Raw genomic sequence first — 26,421 nt, forward strand, 5'->3', positions numbered from 1 at the left:
TGGTCTCTCTCTGTATCACATGGTCGGTTACTCAGACTGATTTCATCTCCTCTCTCCTCTCATGTTCTCACAAGGTCTTCTAATTCGCCTGTTTTATTTGCTTCTGCCATTTTGCACAAAACTGTTAACTAAGTACTTCACTGGAATCCTTTATACTTTTTGTAATACTTCTCTCCCATATGGGTGATGTCGTGTCTGTTAAAGCTCAAGGATATTAAACTATCACCAAACATATTAACTCTACTCTATAAAGCCTACAGTATAATATTTGATACGAAACATCTAAGGCCTCTAAACTATTAGTTTAGCCAAAACGTTGCTTAAAACCTGTTGCACACAATCTACTACATTGCCTTCTGTCTTCTGATTGATTGTTTATACTTTTTTTTAGCAAGTAAAAGGCCTTTAAGTGTAACTATACAAACGTTCACCCTCAGCTTGTGGATCACGTGTCTTTTTGATGTGAAATCTGCACTGATGTAATCATAAGAATAACTTTTATATTATCACTGTCAATAATAGACTGAAGCAACTCAGGTTTACATGACTATCCATACATCATTTTTTACAAGAATCATGTTCAAATATGAGTATCAAATATGAGCCAAGGGCTTTTGAGGAAGGTTTATTTGTTCATCTATCAATCATCATTGCATTGCATTGCATTATACTTTTCAAAACTACAGATTTGACCATAAAACTAAGCATTTATATCATGTTACTAAGACTTTACATGGGCAGATATATAGTGACGACTGATATTCATACGCATTTTATCTAAGTATCTGCTGTGCTGTTATAAAGATCTCACTGATCTACATCACAAGAATCAGAATTTCATCTTACTTATTGGCCATAAAAATACTTTTTTACAGTTGAAAAAGGTTCGTTAGATCATTAAAATGTTCTTTACATTAATAAAAAATGGTTCTTTTAAAAAGTGATGCCTGAAAGTTTCTTTTGGGAACCAAAAAATTGTTCTTCCATGGCATTGCAGAGAAAATCTCCTTTATTTTGTAAGAGTGTATGAACTAAATAATAGACACATTGTTTCTGTTCTTTCTGATAGACATGGACACAGAGAAACTAAAGTGCTATTTTAACAATTAATGACCCTGCAGGAGTACCACGCTCAGCTGGAGGAAATGCGAGTGTCTATTCGTCAGCTGGAAGAGAACCTGTCCGCCGCTCGCCGTCGCAGTGACCTGTACGAATCTGAGCTGAAAGAGTCCCGTCAGACCAGCGAGGAGCTCAAGAGGAAGGCTGTGGAATACCAGCAGAAGATTCAGAAGGTTCGTTCAACTTCAAAACAAGAACTGTCCAGCTGACGCACGCAAGACGAGGTTTGATCAGTCTATATTTTTCTGTTTTTTTAGGCTAAAGAACAAGGCAAAGCTGAGATGGAGGAGCTTCTGACCAAATTACAGAAGGTACATCCAGTCCCACATCACCAATAACAACTCATTATTTCCATTTACCTTTTGCAGACAAACTGTTGAGAAGACCAACATATTTAGTGCTAGTGTAACTAACAATATAGCATGAACCAGAATGAACCAGTCTGGGCCAGAAATTCATGCTGTTTTTCATCAAATTGCTAATGCAGCTGTTTTTGTATTTAAGCTTCTTTATTTGTAAATGTCTCAGACCAATGCAGAGCAACAAGTGAAGACCGAAGAACTCCAGGAGAAGCTTGCAAAGGTACCGTGTACATTTATTTCCAATTCAGCCCTGCTTGAAGATCTAAAACATTTGTTATGTTTGTTTTAAATTAATATTCTGTAATATTTACTGCATTGTACGGAAGCCCTGAACCGCAACAAAAAAAAAAAAAAAAAAAAAAAAAATGCTATCATTTCGACTTTATCTCGAAATATTTCGACTTTAATCTCGAAATGATTGCATTTTTTTTTTTTACGAGCACGTCTAAAAGTCTAAAAGTAAAAAGCTACTATTATGTTTAGATCCATGTCAGAAGCAGTTCGACTTCACGAGCGCAGGTCTTTACAAAAAAATAAATATTACGACTTTATTCTCGTAATGTTTTGACTTTAATCTCGAAAAGTTTCGACTTTATTCTCGAAACATTTCAACTTTAATCTCGAAACATTTCGACTTTAATCTTGAAACATTTCGACTTTATTCTCGAAACATTTCGACTTTATTCTCGAAACATTTCGACTTTATTCTCGAAACATTTCGACTTTATTCTCGAAACATTTCGACTTTATTCTCGAAACATTTCGACTTTATTCTCGAAACATTTCGACTTTATTCTCGAAACATTTCGACTTTATTCTCGAAACATTTCGACTTTATTCTCGAAACATTTAGACTTTATTCTCGAAACATTTAGACTTTATTCTCGAAACATTTAGACTTTATTCTCGAAACATTTCGACTTTAATCTCGAAACATTTCGACTTTAATCTCGAAACATTTCGACTTTAATCTCGAAACATTTCGACTTTAATCTCGAAACATTTCGACTTTAATCTCGAAATGATAGCATTTTTATTTTATTTTGTACAGAATTTTATTTTTTTTACGTTGCGGTTCAGGGCTTCCGTAGCATTGACACAATAGCATGAGAACAAAATTTGAACTGAATTGAGCTTGATAATGACACTGACTTCGCAACATCAACACTGTTATTGAACTGAACTGAATCAACATTGAACTGACTTGAGCTGAATAAAGACACCATTATCTTCTCTGGATCTAGCTATCTTATAACTGAATTGAACTCGTTTCATAATAGATGAACTTTGCAACATTGACACAGTTAACTAAATTGAGCAGAATAATGACACTTACATTCTGAAGAGCTTTAGTTGATGAATTTTATTGGACGTTATTTTCCAGTTTATTCATGTGAAGCTGCTTTGAAACAGTCTGTATTGTATAAAGCACTATAGACATTTTACATGACTTTTCATGGATAGATGATCTATGATATCTATGATTGATATTTATAGCCTAACAGTGTCATTTACAGTAAATCTGTTAGCCCCAGTTACCAGAAATTCACCATAAAAACACAGTGACAATGTTTCCGGTGTTACAGAATGGCATATTGGTGGCTGTTTATTTTACAACTTTAACTGTATATTTAATTAAGTGATATAATGTCAAAATACCAAAATCTACTTATTAGTGTAAAATGTGATAACCACCATAATAATAGAGGTGGTAAAACAGCAAGCCACATGATGAATAATACTGTCCATAAAGCATGGCCAATATTTGTATATAGACATCAGTAATCACAATCACACACAAAGCAGCATCAGAGCAGCTTCAATAAACTATACATGCAATAAACATGAACTACATTACAGAAAATGTAACATGAAACACCAAAATGAAATAAAAAGAAAACAAAACAAACACACCATAGTGATAAAGAGAAACAAAACTGCCCTTCTACTGTTTTTCATTTGAAATGAAATGGTTTGTTCTTCCAAAAACAATACAATTGACAGTATTTTACAGTAAAATTACATGCAAGGCCAAACTTAAACATTAAATGCTCTCGTATATGGTAAGATAATTTACAGTCAACCATTGTTTCCTATTTTCTGATTAATATTCAGTTTTTACTGTAGCATTTTTTGTCTTTTTCTGTACACATTTTGGACCTAGCAGCTTCCCTTTTCTTCCAGGCCGTGAAGGCGAGCACAGAAGCCACGGATCTCCTGCAGAACGTTCGTCATGCTAAAGAGCGTCTGGAGCGAGACCTGGAGCGTCTGCAGACTAAAGAGGACTCCACTGACAGCCTGCGCAGACGCCTGCGAGAGACTGAGGTCACAGCAACTCCAGCGATCTGACTCAATTAAACAGGCTTTATTTACAAATATCATGACGATTATGATTAGATTAGATTCAACTTTATTATTATTATTACACAGAGAATAAGTAGGAAACAATTCCTGTAGCTCAAACACTAGTATGTTATGGGTTTGATTCACAGGGAAGACACTGAAAATTGCACAGTACCCACAAATATGGATCTAATATGGATCGAATACATAATACATTCCTGTATTGATAACAAATGGCAAACACGTGGGATCTATAAACCATGAACCAACTCCATGAAATCAGTCGCAAAGTTGGGAGAAGAAGTTTCTATCATTGTTTTAAATCGATAGGACCAGATTATTTATACCAGAATAGGCCGTTCCAGAATGACACACAAGTCTTTAATACTAGGCGAAGATCCACCAACATGTTCATTTTGTCAAAATCCTTTATCCCTGACGCATATTTTATTAGATGGTGCTGTTTATAACGCCGTGAGAAACTTTTTATACACTTTTAACACTTTTTAACAAAGTTAAACCAAATATAGTTTTAAGACCCGTTCACACTAAGAGTGATAACTATAAGATAACTACTATATTAGCACCTTTAATCTTTGTATCAGTAGAAAACTGAATACGCAACAAACTGAATTATTAATCCAGGACTGAATGTAGGCTAATTGTTAAATAACAATTTAACAGTGATAATAATGTAGCTATCATTAGCCTAAAGTTTAGCTAAAACTTCAGCCGGTAGGGTTGGGAAATAGCCAATTGCCAAATAAATCAGATTTTTGGGCTAAATGGCGATGTATGGTATAATCTGAGTATTTAATTCTTATTTTTCTATTTGAATAATAAAAAAAACTCTTTAATTTTTAAAAAAATATTTAATATCCTGATCAATATTGTCCTACAAACAATGTTCATATTGAAGGTTATAAAAACAAACATAGTGTAACCTTGCTGTCTATCTGCAGTCTATCCAAAAAAGGGGTCAAATCACATTACATTCTAACATTGCAACATTACAATCTAAAAACAAAATAATGCTTTTTAAAGAAGTAGTTAAATTTACTAAACTTAAAATAAAAAAATTAAAATAAAAAGCTAATATCATAAAAATACACATGTAGGTTTGAAATTCTCTAGCACATTTATGTTCACCAACAACAACAAATATTCAACAACAAATATTTTAGCTAAATATATTTATAATTTAGTGCTAATGTATATTTTAGTCAGAATAATTGCGCTCCTATTCTACTGCGCTCCGTCTGTTCGGCGCGCATGCACGCGGCGGCGCTCGTTCACGGAAGTTTAGCTTCCAGAAGTTCGTCCACTCATGACAGCAAACTGGAAATATTTACTTTCTAACATTTACAAATGGAGAATATGTCCGTGAAATTTTAAGTTATGCACTGAGGAAATTATTGTCACTTCAGCTTATGGCTAAATATTATTAGAGGTATATTTGTATCCACCAATCGCTGCACAAGTGAAGTTTACGCATGATGACGAAAGCATGTTAGTGCGAGCCCTCCCGGAACCCATAGAGAATGCATTGCAGTGCCTGCAGTTCGAAAAAAAAAATCTTTGAATGTAAGTCTATGGGAACACTCTGGCCGATTCCTGCCATAGTGAAATCGCCCAAAAAGAGGCGGTACTCCACAGAACGTGACTTGGCGCTGATTGGACTATATCCAGAGGCAGAACAACAGTGAGTGACTGCTAGCGTAACTCTGTGGTTGAATCAGATTGTGACTGAAAAAATCCCTTTCACACTTTGGTGGTGCGTCGCCCGATCGACCTAATGAAGAAACCGCTGCTGTGTGTCTGGAAAAAAACCTCAGATGACTCAAAAATCGTAATTTAGTGTCATCAGAGGCTCTTTTGTCCAGAGGCGAGAGACTACAGCCAATAGGAGGAGCTCGTTCTGCATGTGTTCAACCCGCCCATAGGGGGATCTCACGATAAAACACCGTCTTTTCAGTTTCGAGTCGACTAGTAGCCTAGTTGTATCATTTCTCCCGATACTGCCCTCTGTAACCGGTAGGCGTGGCTTGGGAGTGTCCTCGTAGGGCAGCGAAGCAAGTGCATTCTGGGAGTTGTTGTCTTTCATCCACATGAGCCAAAAATAAATTTTCTGGCTTTTCTCAGTCTAGAAGGCTCCAGCTTCTAAAATAATTTCACATTTCTACTACATAAATGACCCAATTTAAATACACATTCATCTTTCCAGCGGTGAAATATTAGCCTGGTCCTACCAGACTTTCATTTGTACAGAGAGTCTGGCCACTCTCCATTGACAAGCGTTAACTTCCTTGAAGGCGGGTACTCTGTTGAAGTTTAAAACTATTGGATCTGCCCAGAGCCACTCTGGATCTGCCATAACCAATCGCTAACGTTTGGTCGTGACGTATGTCAACAACTCAAACTAGCGCACATCAACGTCATCATTCTCAGCCACTTCCTCTGTTCGCTGATTGGACCGCCAAACATTTGGCCGGAGAAAACCCAAGAATACACCGCAAACCCTGACGACGTACTGAAGGAAAGTGAAAATTGAGCGGAAGTACGTAGGAGGGCGGAGCCAGGCTAGTGAAATATCCCTTTAAGCACGCTTTTGTCCCCTGCCTCTTTAAATGCTCCAGCTCTTTAAAGCAGGATGGATTCTGATTGGCTGTGATATTCCGATATCTTTTCTCTGTGCCGTTATCATTATAGTTGTGGTGTGTTCATTCTTTTATATTTTGAATGATTTTTAGAACTACATTTAATCTTTATCGTTATCACTATAGTTATCATCCTTGGTGTGAACGGGCCTTTAGAGTTTTTAGCAAAAATAGATTTTAAAAATCTGATATAGTTCTTCCATAAATGTTTCTCATCATGTCAATACTTACAGAAACTGGCATGGCATTAAAAACAAACAAACAAACATATATTCTCAAGGAATGCATGAACTAAAAAAAAATGTAGACCCTGAATGCAATGTGTGTCGCTTTGGATAAAAGCATCTGCCAAATGCATAAATGGAAATATAAACAACTCCACAATTCCACTGATGCTGATGTTTCGCCTCAAACTTATGAATATTCTGATGTAAATTTCCATTTTATCAATGGAACTAAATATTTTTAATATCTAAACTTAATATTGTTTCAGGACCAAATTCTGATCTACTGTAACTATTAAATGTGATCCTGGATCACAAAACCAGTCACGAGTCGCACGGGTATATTTGTGGCAATAGCCAATAATACATAGTATGGGTCAAAATTATCGATTATCGCCAAAAATCATTAGGATATTCAGTAAAGATCATGTTCCATGAAGATATTTTGTAAATTTACTACCGTAAATATATAAAACATGTATTTCTGTGAGTGAATGCAGCACAATCGCGAACATAAATTTACAACTTTAAAGGTGATTTTCTCAATGTTTAGATTTTTTTGCACCCTCAGATTCCAGATGTTCAAATAGTTGTATCTCAGCCAAATATTGTCCTATCATAACAAACCATACATCAATGGAACGCTTATTTATTCAGCTTTCATATGATGTATATATCTCAATTTCAAAAAAATGACCCATGTGACTGGTTTTGTGGTCCAGGGTCACAAATATGATTTTGTTGGTGCAACTTAATGTATTTATGTTGATTCAGTGATATAAATAATATTTTTGACTTGAGTAAAATCAATTAATTTCGTTGTTTTCACACAAAGCTCATTTTTTCAGCATAAGCTGCCTGAATAACATGGCAATGCATCATCAGTATGAGATATTTATTGTTTTTTGGATGGAACAGGATGGTAGGAAAACCCTGGAGAACCAGGTGAAGAGACTGGAGATGGTGGAACGGAGAGAAACTAAACTGAAAGAAGACATTCAGACCAAGTCACAGCAGATCCAACAGATGGCCGATAAAATCATGGTAAGACTGAGACTCCAGGGTGCGCTGAACTCCCGCTGATTTACACATACTGTATCTAAAACACACACACAAACAAACAGGTAAACACTGGAGCGATGAGGACGCCACACGTCGATGAGATGGAGGTGTCACATGCTTGCAGGAAAGCTACTTAATTAAGACGCGTAACACTTATTAGTCACGCGCGATACACCACCTCAAACACTCGCGGTTGCATTAAACACAGACTTTCTGCTTTTATTCGTTTTTCTTCAACCTGCTTAGCCTGGCAGTTACACTGCTTCTTTCCCTCAGCTCCCAGCATGCTCTCTGGCCCTGTCACGGCTCCAAAAGTGACAGATTGCAGGAGTGGATCATCTCAGTCTTTGGCCATGATCATGTGTGTCACAATGACGATGTGTTTTAAACCTGATGATTTACATTGTGCATTATTGATTTTTATTTTTATGATTTAGTCATGATTAACAAGTGCTTAAAAATGAAATGGAAACCAGTTTTAAATCATTTTCATTTATTGAAATAAATCTTAAATAAAATTAAAAATATTAGATGAAAAACTTAAACTTAAAAAAACACTGAAATGGTTTCTATGACTGAAATAAAATGTAAAAAGTTTAATTTAAAATACTACAAAATACCAAACATGATACTCGACAAAATCTTTTTTTTTTATATATATATATATATTTTGTGTAAAGGTTCAATGAACTGTTCAATAAAAAAGAAGAAGAAGATGTTTCTGACTATTATTTCATGTCAGGCTTAACATGTTGTGTTTGGCTAAAGGCATCTGCTACTTACTTTGTCCAGACAATCTTGAAAAATAAAGATTAATAAAAACATAAATATTGGATGAAAAACATCATCTTAAAAAAAACTACTTTTGAAAATGTTAAATGTTGCCTAACTGAAATAAATAAGTTTAAGTACTAAAATGACTAAAACGGAAATAAAAATAAATTACAGCTAAATAGAAATATTTAAAAATATATATAATAAAAATGTCACACACATAACAAAATTACTAAAATGGGAAATATTTTGTATTAATTTAAATAATGTAATAAAAATGACAAAAGCACATAAAATTACTAAAATAAACAAACATTAAAATGTAAAATGAAAATATAAAAATGTAAAGCTAATTCAAAATATTAATAAATACTATTATAGTAATACTAAAATAACACTGCTGATGAGCCGTTAAGGAAATATGTTAACAATTTAAAAATGATCTATTATTTTTTCCTTTGCATCAGTGAAATTTAGAGTCTTTTGCTTTTTTTATTAACAAATAAAAAAAATACCCTAGTAATCTGTACTCAGATTTACCTTTCTGCAATCAAAAGTTAGAAATCTTTTAAACATTTCCCATCAAATTCTTCTTAATTCTGCTTAATCCTGCTGTCTACATTAATAAGTCTCATTTATAGAATTTTATTTCTCCTTGAAATTTTAGGAGAAACATCTGAGACAAGGCAATACTCACAGTAAATGAAACATATCTGAGACTCGTGAGCAATAAACTGTTCCTCCACAGGAGCTGGAAGAGAACTTGCGTGACACGCAGGCGACAGCACAGCGAATGGAAGCACACCTGGAACAGAAGGAAAAGCTTTACGAAGACAAGATCAAGGTCGGGCCAAATGCACACACACACGCACACACGCACACACTCTCCTGCTCCTGACAAATATCAGTGATGTTTCACAGAGTCAACAGAGCGGTTTACCTCGATCGTGGTGTTTGCACAGGACTAATATACTCTATCTTTAATGCTCGTTATTAAATTTATAGCGACTGAATAAAAGATCCTGACTTGTGTTTGTCTTTGGATTCAGATTAAGCTTTTAAAGGCCTCATTTTGAAGGTAGTCAAAGTGCTTGTGCTTGTGTGTTTTGTAGGTGTTAGAGACTCAAATGAAGGCTGATTTGGCTGAGAAGGAATTGCTGGAGTCCAAGCAGAGCGCTTTTGAGGAGGAGGCTCGCGAGCGGGGAAAAGTGATCAGTGACCAGACAGCGGTACCACGTTATTTCGCTTCTCCTGAGAGCCTAGTGTATTTTAGTTGGGGAATGACAAAGTGTGACCTAACACTGATCCTTGTGCAAGACAATCATTCTAAGTGAGCGCTTTCCTTATAGTAAATCAGTCAATTTACATAAAAGCATCCGCAAAATAACAAATAAGCATGTACTTTATACAATACCAAAATTTCTGTAGTCGGTACCAATACCAGTAAAAGGTCATGATTCACTACAACAGCAAAAACTATTGGAACTATATAACTTTTTTTATTCTTTATTTTTTTATATATTTGAAAATAAGTAAATACGTATTTTTTATTTCTAGAGCAAACTTCACAAAGTGCTTTAAATCCAAATATAAAAAAGAAAACAAAATAAGATTTACAGACATTTAAAAACAAACAATAAAAAAAGAAGTAATATGAAAGACAAAAGCAAGTTTAAAAAAAGTTCTAAAAAATTTAATTATATTAAATGAATGAAATGAGTTAATAACTAATTATTAGTATGTGCGTCAGGCAGTAATGCCCTGCCTGTTTCTAATCATACATTAAATAATACATTGAAACCTTTGCATGTAGCGATCAAATATCTTTCTGTTAAACTTTATGTTAAAGGTCAAGTGAAAAGTTGGTAATGAAATGAAAAACTCAGAACCGAATTGACTTATTAATCGAATTGGTTCTCTGCACCAGTGTTATTTTAGTATCATTGACATACTATTATAGTTTTTATATTTTATATAAATATTTATAATATTTTATTTAAAGTTTTTTTTTTGTCTGTTTTTATCATTTTTATTATATTTATTTAAATGTCTATATAGTTTGTATTAATTTTTATTTCAGTTTTAGTTATTTTAGTACATCAAGTTAAACTAAACGGATTTCTTTGGAATCTAGCTGAAATATGTTTTAAAAAATTTTTTTTTTTTTTTTTTAATGGTTTTAATTTTAGTTAACTGTAATAACCTGATCAGAACTACCAATACTCTAGAAAGGCTGGTGTTAATTTTTAATTTTTATTTACCAGTAATTTTGACAAGACTATACTATATTGTACTTGCATGCACATCCTGATTTAGCAGAGTTTGACGCGTTACTGGTTGATCCTGGAGCAACATTCCTGTCCGAAAATGTAATCCTAACCATATCCCTAAACCTAACCCTACCCATAAGTTATCCCTAAAATCAGAGGGATATAATAGGTGAATAACACTGATGCAAAAGCACCTAACCCCGGTTGTAAGCCTAAACTTGACATAATCTGTAAACTTGCCCCTCAAATCTGATTGGTTGATTGGAATGTCGATCCAGGAACACATCAGGTTCTGCATACATGTATAGTACAGCATACTTGTTAACCAAGGTTCTACTCTGAATGATGTGGTGTAATTTACTCATCAATGACTCTAGACGATCAATGCCATGGAGTCAAAGATGACCAATCTGGAGCAGAGAATCGCTGAGCTGTCCGAGGCCAACAAGCTGGCAGCCAACAGCAGCCTTTACACGCAGAAAAACATGTGAGTTCACATGCATGACCATGTATACTGGAGATGATCCAGTGATATGGGTTAAGACGTTAAATAATGGTGCAAATACCAGTAGTTTGACTAGTGCAAACCTTAGTAAATCACCTTGGATGATTCATTTAAATACTCTCCTCCTATACATTTTATATGCATATGTGCTACAAATGCATATTCAATAAGGTCAGCCGCAAAAATCACTGTGTACACGCCTTTTCAGCACTAATTTTTCACTGCGTGTCTTTAGTAAATCCTGACTGTAGTTTTTTAACGCCAGAAGAGGGTCTGTGTTGTTAGTGCACCTGGCCCTTAATTATTTATTGAATATTTATCTTTTATCATATTGCAGTTGCCTGTTGTTATATAAAAGCAATCAGTCATTCTGCTTCATGCTGTTCCACACAGAGTGGTAAAATACACAGTAAGACTCATTTGTTTGGACAAATACCATGGTATTCTTTATAAGTAGTTTGCATTAGATGTCAAGTGTAGATGTCTGATATAGTCACTTTACTTTTTTGCAACAATCTTGTGCTCTCACATAATAGTATTTACATGCCATTCACATGAACGAACTATGGATATTTGTATTTGAAATGGGTGAATGTAAAGGTTAATTTCAGGCTAATGTGCCATGAAGGCAGATTTTCTGGGTTAAGCACAAAGTTAATGAACGATGACCTAGTATTTGCATTATATTAAGGCTTTCATAGCAGCTTCATATTATCCCTGCTGAAAAAGAACACCATAGAGAGTGTGTGTCGTGTTTTAGATGCTGGTGTGCTAATGATGTCTCCACCAGGGGTGTGTTTCCCAAAAGCATCAATAGCCAACTATGGTCGCAAGTTCTGTCGTTATCAGCAAAGTTCTTTTTGGGACTTTAGCTTATTCACCGTATCCCCCAGAGTTAGATAAGTCCATACATACCCTTCTCATCTCCGTGCGTGCCGTAACTCTGTCTGACGCACCCACTGCTAGCCTAGCTTAGCACAAAGACTGGAGGTAAATGGCTCCAGCTAGCATACTACTCCCAATAAGTGACAAAATAACGCCAACATTTTCCTATTTACATGTTGTGATTTGTATTGTCACAGCGTGTACGAATAACAAGGTCACATGAGACACAGCCATCTTCTAACCGTATACATACTGGGAACTATATTCTCAGAAGGAGAAGCACTGCTACCTCTGCGGAGTGATTTATATGTATGTATACGGTTAGAAGATGGCTGTGTCTCATGTAACCTTGTTATTTGTACACGCTGTGACTATACAAATCACAACATGTAAATAGGAAAATGTTGGCGTTGTTTTGTCACTTATTGGGAGTAGTATGCTAGCTGGAGCCATTTACCTCCAGTCTTTGTGCTAAGCTAGGCTAACGGTGGGTGCGTCAGACAGGGTTACGGCACGCACGGAGATGAGAAGGGTATGTATGGACTTATCTAACTCTGGGGGATACAGTGAATAAGCTAAAGTCCCAAAAAGTTGGCGTGTTCCTTTAACCAGCAGGACTTCCATGGTTAACCAGCTTTACTAGGTTCTATAAACCCTAATGAAAGCTGATTTGACTACAAAGGAAGTGCATGAATCCTGTGAAAGATGCACAGTGATCAGCATTGATGGTTGACAGGCTTGTAGAAAAGCGCTGAACCGCAATGGAAGGTCAAGGCCAACATGGTTAGATTAACTCGGCTGACCTGGTGTGGAGATGATGTGTTGCTGGTTAATCAAAGCACAGCAGCTAGGGGGATTTCTCCTAGAAGTCTTGTTTATGATCTTTTAGGAAAGCCCAAGAGGAGATGATATCTGAACTCAGGCAGCAGAAGTTCTATCTGGAATCTCAGGCTGGGAAACTAGAGGCCCAGAATGCAAAGCTGGAGGAACATCTGGAGAAGCTGACACAACAGGAACAGGCTAACAAGAGTAGAGTGCTGGAACTAGAGGCCCGACTCAGAGAGGTGAGAATTATGAACCATATTTCAGCCCAATATCAAAATAATAATAATAATACATTTTATTTATAATGCGATTTTCTTACACCCAAAGCGTTAACAGAGTAAAAGACAAATAAAACACAAATAATACAATAACACAATATATACTCAGTGTTCGAATTATACCGTGAGCTTCGGGGGGGTACAGCTATTTCGACTGGTGACGCCAATCTCCATTTTAAATAGGCTTACACACATGAGAAACACTAATCTATATGCGAAATCCCCTGAATATTAGTGCAGATTCCCTCTTGTTAAGTCATTAAGAATGAAATTGCACAAAATGATAAATCGCCTTTAACATTTTGTTAAATATATCAGCACTCATACCTTAATTACCCGTCTCTTAATTGTTATATGTCCTACTTACTGTTCTTTTACCACCAAAGAAATGCCTGATGTCTGCCACTGTCCCTTTTCTCTTTCTCATCATAGTTAAATGAAATTAATTTCAAGTTTAAGCAGGTTGTATGTAAGTGACTTCCCTCGCGTCAATGTTTTGAAATGAATCGCGTTGATTCATGTGTTAATGTCAAACATTAAAATTCATAACGATCGTTCAATAATTGTTTCACTTGCTGTATGTTCGGGAGTGAAGAAATCGCGAGCCACTGTATGTTGTTCGGGATGGGAGTGAAGACCTATCTCGCGCCTAAATACAGATAGACTAGCTAGGCTAACATTATATTTTATTACATTTTTTTCAGTACCCCTCAAACTATTATTTTCATCCCTTTTGGGAGGGTCCAAGTCTCATCTAGGGGGGTCGGACCCCTCCCCCAATACCCCCCCGTAATTCGAACCCTGAATATACAACAAACAATATAAAACTAACACTTTAACATGGTAAGCAATTTAAAACATTGTAAGCAATTTTAAAAAGGTGGGTTTTCAACAGTTTCTTAAAAGTGCTTAATGTGGGAGCACTACGAGCCATCAAAGGAAGCTCATTCCATAACCTCTGGGCGGCACGAGAGAAAGATCTCTGTCCCGTAGTTTCTAATCTGCACTGGGGTCGATTGAGGATTATTATGAGTTTTGAAACTGATGTTCTAGCTCTAATCTGTTAAATGCAACTGTACATCATGAAGAGGGTTCCCACGGGTCATTGAAATCCTTGAAAGTTTGTGAATATGAAAAAAAAAATGTCAAGGCCCTGGAAAGTTTTTGAAAATAAACATACATAGATACAGATCCTTGAAAGTGCTTGAATTTATTTTGTGCAAGAAGTTTTCTGGTAAAAATTCCATATTATTCCCTCCGGTCTGCTAATGTGTTATTTCGCCAACACTTCGTGGCCCTAGCACACTAGGTTGCTTGATTTACGTTAATTACGCGCATTTACGCCTTACGTTAAGTGTTTTACGTTGTACTTTGTGTTGTACGTTGCCATGATGTTCACACGCGCAAAACTGTAACAATGTCAAGTCAAGTCAAGTCAAGTTTATTTGTATAGCGTTTTTCACAATACAGATTGTATCAAAGCAGCTTCACAGTATTAAATTAAAATAATACAACAAAGTTTGTTTCAAGAGGAATTTATTGATTGATAAAATTAAATTAAATATCCCCAAAATATCCCCAACTGAGCAAGCCAAAGGCAACAGTGGCAAGGAACCGAAAAACTCCATCAAGTGACCTAATGGTGTCCTAAAACTCCATCAAGTGACCTAATGGTGTCCTAAAACTCCATCAGGTGACCTAATGGAGAAAAAAAACCTTGGGAGAACCCAGGCTCAGTCGGGGGCCAGTTCTCCTCTGGCATTTATGAGCTAGAGGCCGGATTGTAGTTTGAACTGTGGGATTATATGAATGCCTGGCTGAAGAGATGCGACTTTAATCTAGTTTTAAACTGGGAGAGCGAGTCTGAGCAACGAACAGTATCAGGAAGACTATTCCAGAGTTTTGGAGCCAAATGTGAAAATGCTCTCCCTCCTTTGGTGGTTCTGGATATCCTAGGTATGACCAAAAGCCTTGAATTTAGTGATCTTAAAGAGCGCGGTGGATTATAGGGCGATAGAAGATCCGTTAAATAGACTGGAGCTAAGCCGTTTAGGGCTTTATAAGTCAGTAGCAATACCTTGTAATTAATACGGAACTTTATAGGTAACCAATGCAGTGATGATAAAATCGGTGTTATATGATCATATTTTCTTGATCTCGTAAGAACAATGTATCTTACAAGGTAACACGATCTAACCTTGCTCTCACTTGAAATGTGTCCCCACATTAAGTCCTTGAATTTGAGGGTATTTGGACCTGGAAAGTCCTTGAAAGGTCCTTGAATTTGAAGTTAACTAACGTGTGGGAACCCTGTGTTAAGATATTATAATCATGAATTTCTTCAAAGCAGCTTGGAAATGGTGTATATTGTAAAAAGTGCAATACAAATAATATTCACTCGTGTACTTCTGAACCATATTTAATTTCACCCCAAAATCAAATTAGAAATTAGATTTTGCAAGAAGAAATTGAAGTTTATTTTTTAAACCATTAAGATGTTTTGCATCATTCTCTGCATTTTTTCATATTCTCATTACTGTACTGCCTTTAATTTGTTGATTTAAATAAAATAAAAATTATGATTGATTGATTGATTGATTGATCATGATTGATTCCTGCTGTATCAGTTGCCAATGAGCGGCTCGACCTTCAAATACTTGGTCAGCATTTGCTGTAGCAGTTTCAGTGCTCTTTCAGAAACCCTCCACCTTCCCCAGCTCCACCTGTATACAGTAGATCTGCTACGGGTGATTCATGTACGCTCTATTGTACAGCCACAGCATGTCTTACTTGCTCACAGCTGCGCGTTGTGTATGTATTGGCAGTAGCAGGGCCGGCCCGCGGCATAGGCGGTATAGGCAAATGCTAGGGGCGCCACTCATCCATAGGGGCGCCAGAATGAGTGAACGAGTGAATTTTTTTTTTTTTTTTTACATTATTATTTTTTTATATATAATACTATTTTAAAACCATTAATTCGAAATACTACCAAAAAAAAAAAAAAAAAAGTCCGGCTCACCAATCGTCCCCCGCCCATCGAGTGCTTGAAGTGCGTCAGAAACAGAGCGCGCGGCCGCGCGCGCGATCAGTTGTTGGTAATTTGTTGTGTAGCGTGCGCGACTCCGCATCCAATGTAGACAGCACTGCTTTTGTTAACACACAGCTCGTAGAAACGGGCCTGGCAGCTCGCGCCAGTTCTAGACGCGGTGAAAGTTTCCTGATTGTGACGGAAGGCCGAATTTACATGACACATTATAAATGAGCATAGTCTGCGTCTCTGCGATAGATACAGTGCCAAAAAGAAGAGAAGAGGATAAAAGGGGATAAAGACAGAGGTAAAGTGATGTAGTGAATGAACAATTTATGGCATAGGAGTAAGATACTATAATTTCATGGCAGTTATTTTTACCTTAAACTTAATGTTAGCAGTTGTTCTGAGTTCTCCAGAGTCCCCAGACTGTGTGGTTTTGTAACAATCATGTCAGTTTTAAGACGCATTTTTTATTATCACTTTTTTATTAATGTTTTACTCTACAGTTGTGCAGTTGTGGGGATACAGTACAGGCCAAAAGTTTGGAAACATTACTATTTTTAATGTTTTTGAAAAAAAGTTTCTTCTGCTCATCAAGCCTGCATTTATTTGATCAAAAATACAGAAAAAATTATAAATATTGTGATATATTATTACAATTTAAAAGAATTGGTTTTCAATTTATTATACTTTAAATTATCATTTATTTCTGTGATGCAAAGCTGAATTTTCAGCATCATTACTCCAGTCTTCAGTGTCACATGTGACATCCAGTCTATCACATGATCCTTTAGAAATCATTTTAATATTCTGATTTATTATGAGTGTTGGAAACAGTTCTGCTGCCTAATATATTTGATGAATAAAATGTTAAAAAGAACTGCATTTATTTAAAACAAAATAAAAATATTTTCTAATTATCTAAATCATCTTTACGATCACTTTTTATCAATTTAACACATCCTTGCTGAATAAAAGTATTGATTTTGTAGTGTATATTGTTGTTACAAAAGATTTCTATTTTTAAAACATTTAAAAAAATTTTTTTTTACTATTTATTTATCAAAGTATCCTAAAAAAGTATCACAGGTTATGAAAAAATATTAAGCAGCAGAACTGTTTCCAACTTTGATAATGAATCATCATATTAGAATGATTTCTAAAGGATCATGTGATAGACCGGATGTCACATGTGATGTGACACTGAAGACTGGAGTAATGATGCTGAAAATTCAGCTTTGCATCACAGAAATAAATGATAATTTAAAGTATAATAAATTGAAAACCAATTATTTTAAATTGTAATAATATATCACAATATTAAAAAAAATTCTGTATTTTTTATCAAATAAATGCAGGCTTGATGAGCAGAAGAAATTTCTTTCAAAAACATTAAAAATAGTAATGTTTCCAAACTTTTGGCCTGTACATTTTATGGCATAGTAATGATATTTATTTACAGGTTTATTCAAAATAGCAAAGTTCACATTAAATCTTTATTGTAAATCGTGCTATAAAAGATAATGGGGACTTGACTTGAATGCTATGTAATGCTCTTGGTATTTGTGTTTAGGCTGTAATGTGTGTGTGTGTGTGTGTGTGTGTGTGTGTGTGTGTGTGTGTGTGTGTGTGTGTGTGTGTGTGTGTGTGTGTGTGTGTGTGTGTGTGTGTGTGTGTGTGTGTGTGTGTGTGTGTGTGTGTGTGTGTATAGGCCTATATATATATATATATATATATATATATATGCTAAATCATGAACACAATGACGGGGTGAAATGGGCTGTGATGCATGGGGCGCCAGGTAAAATCTTGCCTAGGGCAGCAAATTGGTCAGGGCCGGCCCTGGGCAGTAGCAAGTCTCGCAAACACATCAACATTGTCATATCTATTACCATGCCAAACACTCAGAGAGTTGTCATGACCGAAATGTAATCACTAATTGATTATGGGGTGAAATGTGCCCTAGGCGTGTTTCCCAGAGGTTCACCCAGTAACTCTGTTCCTCCACAGATGGGTCTGGAGCACGAGGAGCAGAAGCTGGAGATCAAGAGGCAGGTGTCGGAGCTCACGCTGTCACTGCAGGAGAGAGAAGCTCAGATCAGCAGCCTGCAGACGGCACGTCACGCCCTGGAGAACCAGCTTCATCAGGCCAAGACCGAGCTGGAGGAGACGACCGCAGAGGCCGAGGAGGAGATCACCGTCCTCAGGGTGAGGGCTGACATCCTGATCAATCAACCAGGAGGAACATCTCCTTCCTCACGCAGAAGTGTCAAAAGTTAAGACTGAGGTTTACTGAGATCTGCAGTGTAGTGCAGTTTAAAATGTCTTTATTGCATAATCAAAGATATTAACGTTATAGCAGTTATTAATTAATAGGATGTAGTTATATAAATATATTCTTTTTGCTAGTAGCTTAACGTTCAGGTAACTACTTTTTCAAAAGGGTAGATTGTTTTTGCATTAGATACATTAAATAGCTTGGCAAAAAAAGTTGCTTAATGGTGGTTAGTTTTATATTTTTTACTATGTAAAACCTGACATTTGAAAAAAAAAGTACAAAAAAAAAGTTTCATTTCCCCTTTAAAAAAAAATGGAACCGTTTTTTGAAACAAAAAAAAAAGTTTGCATTTGTGTTTTTTTCTTGAGTATCATATTTAATGCATCAGGCTTTTATGGCTCATATAGTCTCATGGAGCTCAGACTTTATTCAGAGGCTCAAACTGAGGAAAAAAGATGCTGATATTTATATGATGTTTTAAAAAGTAAGATGATATTTTGATGCTTGTAATGTAAATCACTGAGATCTTTATCAGCAGATACTTACATAAAATGCATATAAATATCAGTCGTCTCTCTATATCTGCCGGTAGGTCTTAGTAAGATGATATTTAAATGCTTAGTTTTATGATCAATCTCTGTAGTTTTAAGGCATATAATGCAATAAATGATTGAGATATGAACAAATAAACCTTCCTCAAAAGCCCGAAGATCATCTTTGATACTCACATTTGAACATGATTTTTCAAAAAAATTATGTAAATAAATCTTAAGTTATAAATAAATATTACTAAAAATACAAAGTTATTTTTATGTTTACTTTATATAAATCAGTGTAGATTTCACAGCATAAAGACAAGTGAACCACGAGCTGAAGGTGGACATTTTTACAATTATAGCTACTAAAAGATTTTACTTGCACAAAAAGCAAAAGCTATTAATCAGACGACAGAAGGCATGAAGTAGATTCTGTGCAACAGTGAAGATTTGATCATGTCTATAATGATATAGTGCATATCAAATATGGCACGGAAGGCTTTATAGGGTTAAGTAACATAAGTAAGATTGACTGTAATTTAACCAAGTGGTTTGTAGCTTGACAAGCTAAAGTGTCAAACTCGCTTCTGAAGGAGCAGCAGTTGATATATAATCTATATTACTTCATACCATCATATTTCCGACTCCACTCATCTCCTATATATGTCTCATGGTAGTGAATAATCATGTGTTTCTGTAGAATCTCATTGTGCTCCTCATCTCCAGTGTGCTGTAAACATCTTCCCACGCTCCTCTGCGGTACGCGCTCGCACCCAGTCCCTCTCATGCATGACATCACACCTGTCATGACACTCGAGTTCATTGCACAGCGCTCTGCTCAAACACACTTTACTGCAGAACTCTCTGCCAGAGTGTGCACTTCTTGCAAACATGCCGATTTTCACTCTCATTTTGTCTCTTTTTTTTAAGGCCCATCGGGATGAAATCCAGCGGAAGTTTGATGCCCTGCGTGACAGCTGTGCGGTATGCAAATGAGCTTTTCTCTGTATTTGACTCATCAAATGTGACAGCATCTGACCCACATCCGTTTAACCTGTACAGGCACAATATGCATCAGAACAGGAACTAAATCACTGAATAAAAAAGCACTTTTTTCCCCCCAATATCAAGATTTTAGAGAGTAACTTTTTATTTCAATATCCCATTTAGATATTCTACTAACTATAAGTAACTTTGCAACTACAAGTCAACTTATTCTACTAACCTAACAGTCTTCTAATACTCGAATGAGAGTTAGTTGCAAATTAACAAGAGTTAGTTGACATGTACAGTAGTTGCAAAGTATCTAGAATGTCTAAAGTGGACGAAATAAGGTGTAACCGTTTAGTTTAAAATTTCGTTAAACTATCGTTCAAAAGTTTGAGGCTGTAAGATTTTTTTAAATGTTTTTTAATAAGCCTCTTCTGCTTACCATGGCATTTTTTTTATCAGAAATACAGTAAAAACATAAAATTTTATAATATTGTGAATTATTATTATTATTATGTAAAATAACTGCTTTCTATTTGTATATATTTAGTAAAATGTAATTTATTCCTGATGCAAAGCTGAATTTTCAGCATCATTACTCCAGTCTTCAGAAATCACTCTAATGATTAGAAAACTCAAAAGAACAGCATTTATTTGAAATAGACATTTTTTGTAACATGTTTTTACTGTCGCTTTTAATCAATTTAATGCATCCTTGCCAATTAAAATTATTAATTCCTTTTAAAAAAGATATTATATAATGACCTCAAGCTTTTGATATGCATCATTTAGTCAAGTCCCCCCCCCCCCCCCCCCCAGTTCAATTAATACAAATAATCTCTCAACACAATCATTAAAAATAGTTTAAGATGAAATTTAGCATGTCACACTGTGCTTGATATCATGTCAAGCAATGGTATCATGATATTGAACGATTACTATATTAATATATCATGTTATTTTAAGACCCCCCCCCCCCCCACACACCAAAAAAAACCAGTTAGTGAAAACAATGGCGTCCACCATTATCAAACGCATCTGTTTTCAGACCTCCAGAAAGTTGTTGATGTCAGGAAGAGGTGCTTTTGTTTGCTTCGCCCCTGGAGTGTGTTTGATTATTATCAAGCTCAGAGCATCTCTGCCCTACTTTCACTGTCCACCCACACTCAACCCATGTGATATTCTCACCCGGCCCAGCGCTCATCTCCTCTTCTGCGCCGAGGCCTGAGATTACATTTCTCCTTCATCACACCTTTGCAATTGTAACTGGAGCTCAGATGAACTTCTAAACTTGGAAATGAGAATTTCATTGGCTTATGAAAATGAAAACACAGGGGCTTGTTTTGATAAGACGGGAAACTATTACTGTTGCTCATACTTCTGGTTAAGGGGTAATAGTTATTCTCAGCGTTGAAGTGTCTGAAGCTTTGCTGTGAGTCTCAGACAGGAGAGCAGCGTTTGCTCTTCCATGTGTCTTTCATAAGCTCTTATAATCCCAGCCCCTGGGTGACGGCTTCTTTCCGCTAAACATGCTTTGATCTTCTCAATTTTTGAGCTGTATTTTGTACAGTAAGTGCATAAAATAATATTGTATTCCTATGCACTTTTTTTTTGTTTATTAAAGGCATATTAAATGCATGTGCATCACTGAAAACAGTGCTAGGGTGTTTTTTCTTTTTACCATAGATGGCACAAAATCCATTTAATGAGTGAATATGCTCTTCTTAATTTTGTCAATTAATCTAAATATCAATATTGGTGAGATTTAGAACTTGTATGATATTTATAAACGAATCATTTAAAACAGTTTTAGATGAAGTATAGCATATCACACTGCTGTTAATATCATGTCAAGCAACCCATATATCATGGTATTGAACTATTACTATATTAATATATCAAGTTATTTTTAGAACTTATATTACTAAACTTATATTATAAACTTGTATACTACAACTTATATTTTACTAAAATGTATAGGCTTACTGAGGGAAATCCTTCAATGGAATTCTTAAATCTATTTTTTAAACAAAAGAACAAAATAATTTTTAAATCTTTTAGTCCGACAAAATGGCAGATAATATCTACGAGTAGAAGGAAGCAACTTAAAAACATTCTGCAAGGGATGGCACATTTGCTGATACATAATCACGACATTTTTACTCAGAAGTTGCTAGTAAATTTCACAATTAATTACAAAGAAATGGAAAGTAACAAAAGGAATTAAACATGACATTTTAAAGTAGAAAGACTGAAATAGTATTTTCTTGTAAAACATAATGCAATAATATTTGTTTTAATTACTACAAAAAACCTTAAAACAATTTATAGGCTACTGTGCTAAACTTAAATATTGCTTTTTAGGTTTAATTTAGTTTAGTTTTTAGTTTTAGTTTTTATTTATTTCTAGATAATAGTTTTAGTGCTTCAATTGAAACTGATTTCAGTTTAATGCCACGGCAACATTTGTAATTTTCAACTGAATTTTTCATTTAATTTTATTTAATTTTATTCATTAATTTAATTTTATTTTATTTTATTTTATTTTATTTTATTTTATTTTATTTTATTTTATTTTATTTTATTTTATTTTATTTTATTTTATTTTATTTTATTTTATTTTATTTTATTTTATTTTATTTTAAAACTGGTTTTAATAGTTTTAGTTCATGATAATAACCCTGCATAAGGGAGGCATCTTTCCCATCTTATCCTATTACTTTTCTAATCTATCAGATTTCCACTTGAACAATATTATAAAGCACAGAGGAACCATCCAAGAAACCACAGAAACCGCATAGCATCATACAGACAGCCTCTCAGAAGAAGACAGACAGATGCATTTTTGGATTTAGTAGGTGAACCTAAACACAGGCTAAATACACTAGAGTAGGGTAAAAAGTGTGTTTCTGGTCAGTAAAGTGGGTCAGTGTGTGTGAGCGTGGCGCTGTGCCTTTAACAGTAATGACAGTAATAATGAGCGCAGAAGCCTCCTCCGCACCAGAGGAGTGTTTGGCACCGCTGCTCTCCTTGGCGTGCGTCAACACACTTGACCAGCACTGCAATTTCATGCAAACCTGCATCTCTTCTGTTTGTCAGATGGAAGTGTTCTGAAGCGAGAAAACGCTTCTAAAAAGGGTTTTAGTCGAAGTAGGGTTTCTGATAAAGTTCAGAGTCACTCTGCATCATGCTTGCAGTGATGTTAAAGTCTTTAAGAACATTTCTGACAGGATTAAATACACGCCTGAGACACTGCAGGGGTTTTTAGGACAGGACTGTCAAGAGCGACAGGGAGACATTAGGAAGAAAGATGGGGAAAGGCATCAGGATATGATCACGCTGTTCTTTAGTGGGGAACAGTTTGCTAGCACACATACCTCTGACATTTTTAGCGAGATGGACCACTTTGCAGCTTATCTTTATTCTTAGCATGTAAATGTATGAAAACTTCATCATTCTGTAACAAGTTTGTAAGATTTTATATTGTTGTTGAAATAAGTTGTGCATTTATTAGCAAGGCTGTAAAATCATAATATTGTGAAATATTATTAGAATTTAAAATAGAATGTTTTCTATTTGAATATATTATAAAATGTAATATATTTCTGTGATCAAAGCTGAATTTTCAGCATCATTACTCCAGTCTTCAGTGTCACATGATCCTTCAGAAATCATTCTGATTTGATGCTCTAGAAACATTTATGATTATTATCAGTTGTGCTGCTTCATATTTCTGTGGAAACCGTGATGCATTTTGTTTTCCATGATACTTTGATGAATAGAAAGTTCAAAAGTACAGCATTTATTTGTAATAGAATCTTTTGTAACATTATAAATGTCTTTTGATCAATTTCAATGCATCCTTTCGGAATAAAAGTATTAGTTTCTTTGTAGAAAAATGTCTTATTTTGAACAGTAGTGTGTGTGTCATACATATAACACATTATAATTCCATCACTGTGTTTTTTCTTGCACCTGCATCAGGTGATCACGGACCTGGAGGAGCAGTTGACGCAGCTCACGCAGGAGAACGCAGACCTCAACCGGCAGAACTTCTACCTGTCCAAACAGCTGGACGAGGCCACGGATGAGAACGAGGAGAGACTGCAGCTCAAGCAGGACCTGGAGCGCCTGCGCCGCGAGGTGTCCGACCGAGAGATGCACCTCAACAACCAGAAACAGGTGGAGTGAACACACACACACACACACAACTCCCATCAGACGCGGCGGGAGAGATGGGGATGAATTTATGAGCGTTTAAACTGATGATGCTCAATCTAAAGAGGATGTTTAGCTGTCATTAGCATCTCAAAAGTGACATAAAGGGGCGTAATGTAAGATTTTAAATGAAGTTCAAAACGTTGGTTCAGGAGGAGCCTAAACATACAGTCCTGTCAATCATCATTACGAGCGTACTATATAAGCGGTGAACTAGACGAGAACACGTTAAAGGGCTAAAAGTTCATTGTTCATACTGCAACTCAGTCCAAAAATGATAATTTATTAAAGCTTTCATTTGAGTTATTCTGTTAATTACTAAAAATATTTTTTCTTTTCTCCTTATTACTTCAGCAAGCCAATTTTTTGATCACTGAATAGGCATCGACATCATGTATGGAAGCTTGTTTCTGCCACAGAATTAAAAATAAAAAAAGGGTAATTTTTATTTCAAAATTCTGACTTTTCTCACAATTTTGCGAGTTTACATCTCGCAATTCTGACTTTTTATCTCAGAGTTGTGAGATATAAACTCTGAGGAAGAAAGTCTTTTTTTCCTTAGAATTGGACTTTATAACTCGCAATTGCGAGTTTATATCTCACAATTCTGAGAAAAGATGTCAGAATTGCGAGTTTATATCTCACAATTCTGATGATGTAAACTCGCAATTGTGAGATAAAAAGTTGCAATTATCTTTTAAAATGTTTTTCTTTGGCGAAAGCAAGCTTCCATAGCCATGTAAACGTACACTACTGTTGAAAAGTTTGGGGTCAGTGAGATAAAAATAAAAATCTAAACTTTTATTCTGCAAAGATGCATTAAATTGATCAAAAACAACAGAGTATGTATAATGTTACACAAGATTTAAATTTCAAATAAATGCTGTTCTTTTGCACTTTTCAACACTGATGATAATCAGAAATGTTTCTTGAGCATCAAATCAGAATATTCAAATGATGCTGAAAATTCAGCTTTGATCATAGGATATAAATTACATTTTATAATATATTCACATAGAAAACAGTTAAATGAAATTGTAATTATTTCACAATATTACAGTTTTTACTGTATTTTTGATCAAATAAATGCAGCCTTAGTGAGCAAAAGAGACTTCTTTCAAAAACATAAAAAATTCTTACCCACCCCAAATTTAGATGGTAGTTAGTGTGTGATCATGACCTTATTTTTGATGTCCAAAAAGTTTATTTGCACTCCATATTTGCGTTTAGTAAGCTCTTTTTTCCTGGGAGATAAAGGTTGTTAAAGTTTGTGGTATCGCCGGTATATGATAATTTTTCGTTCTTGAAAAGTGATGACACAACAAATAAACAGCAAATCACAGCTGTCCTCCTCAGAGCTAAAACAAAGCTGTTTAATAAGCTGGAAACCGATGCACGCAGGATCTATTGTATTGCATGATGATGGCGCAGCTTGATGAGAGTTGTGTGTGTGTGTGTGTGTGCGGTGATGTATGCGCGTGGGACGCGTGTGTAGGTGTGCAGTCCTTGCTGTTGTATAACAGGAGCGGATGGTAATCATAGATGCTGGTAGGAGGCAGAGATGTGTCATATTCACTCGCTGCTCCTCTGCCCTGCCAGCGTTGGACTTCACAGGGGCAAAAGCACCCAGGCTATATTTGGAGACTCTCTCTTTCTCTTTCGGTCCTGTGTCTTTGTGAAACGTGGTAATATTCAGTCCTGCCACTGAGATGCACTTCCAAGCACATCTGCCGGATGCGAGACACCCTCGAGCCCCTGCCGGGAATCAATTCCGATTGGCAGCGACTCTGAATTCCGGATCTGCTAATGAAAGTCAAAAAGGAAAAATCTGCTGCTTCCTTTCCGGATCTATCAGCATAATTTCGGCGTCATATCCTGCAGTTCCTCAGATCCTGTAGGTTTGCAGGAGATGTATTGAATAAGTTATCGCTGATCTGTTTCGTTTCATCAAGGTTCTAGGCGTGAAAGAAATCGGGAAATATTTGGTCGTTTTAAAATGGTCATTTCCAGGAAAAATCTTGGAAATTTGATAAAATCTTAAAACAAACAAACAAAAAAAGAAAA

At 35.6% G+C, this 26,421-nt stretch overlaps 1 protein-coding gene across 7 annotated transcripts in view; it reads left to right on the forward strand.

Moving 5' to 3' along the window:
* Positions 1–26,421, forward strand: part of citb (citron rho-interacting serine/threonine kinase b) — a 68,041-nt gene that overhangs the window by 16,798 nt on the left and 24,822 nt on the right. For all 7 annotated transcript variants that reach the window (XM_082187821.1, XM_082187823.1, XM_082187822.1 and 4 more), the window contains 12 exons: positions 1,122–1,292; positions 1,377–1,430; positions 1,648–1,701; positions 3,666–3,806; positions 7,624–7,749; positions 9,290–9,385; positions 9,654–9,770; positions 11,189–11,298; positions 13,091–13,265; positions 18,346–18,543; positions 20,080–20,133; positions 24,124–24,321. In XM_082187821.1, the coding sequence (XP_082043947.1) occupies positions 1,122–1,292; positions 1,377–1,430; positions 1,648–1,701; positions 3,666–3,806; positions 7,624–7,749; positions 9,290–9,385; positions 9,654–9,770; positions 11,189–11,298; positions 13,091–13,265; positions 18,346–18,543; positions 20,080–20,133; positions 24,124–24,321 (1,494 nt within the window). The remainder of the gene's footprint in view (positions 1–1,121; positions 1,293–1,376; positions 1,431–1,647; positions 1,702–3,665; positions 3,807–7,623; positions 7,750–9,289; positions 9,386–9,653; positions 9,771–11,188; positions 11,299–13,090; positions 13,266–18,345; positions 18,544–20,079; positions 20,134–24,123; positions 24,322–26,421) is intronic.

This window comes from Leuciscus leuciscus (genome assembly GCF_965113295.1).
Source record: "Leuciscus leuciscus genome assembly, chromosome: 13".
NCBI lineage: Eukaryota > Metazoa > Chordata > Actinopteri > Cypriniformes > Leuciscidae > Leuciscus > Leuciscus leuciscus.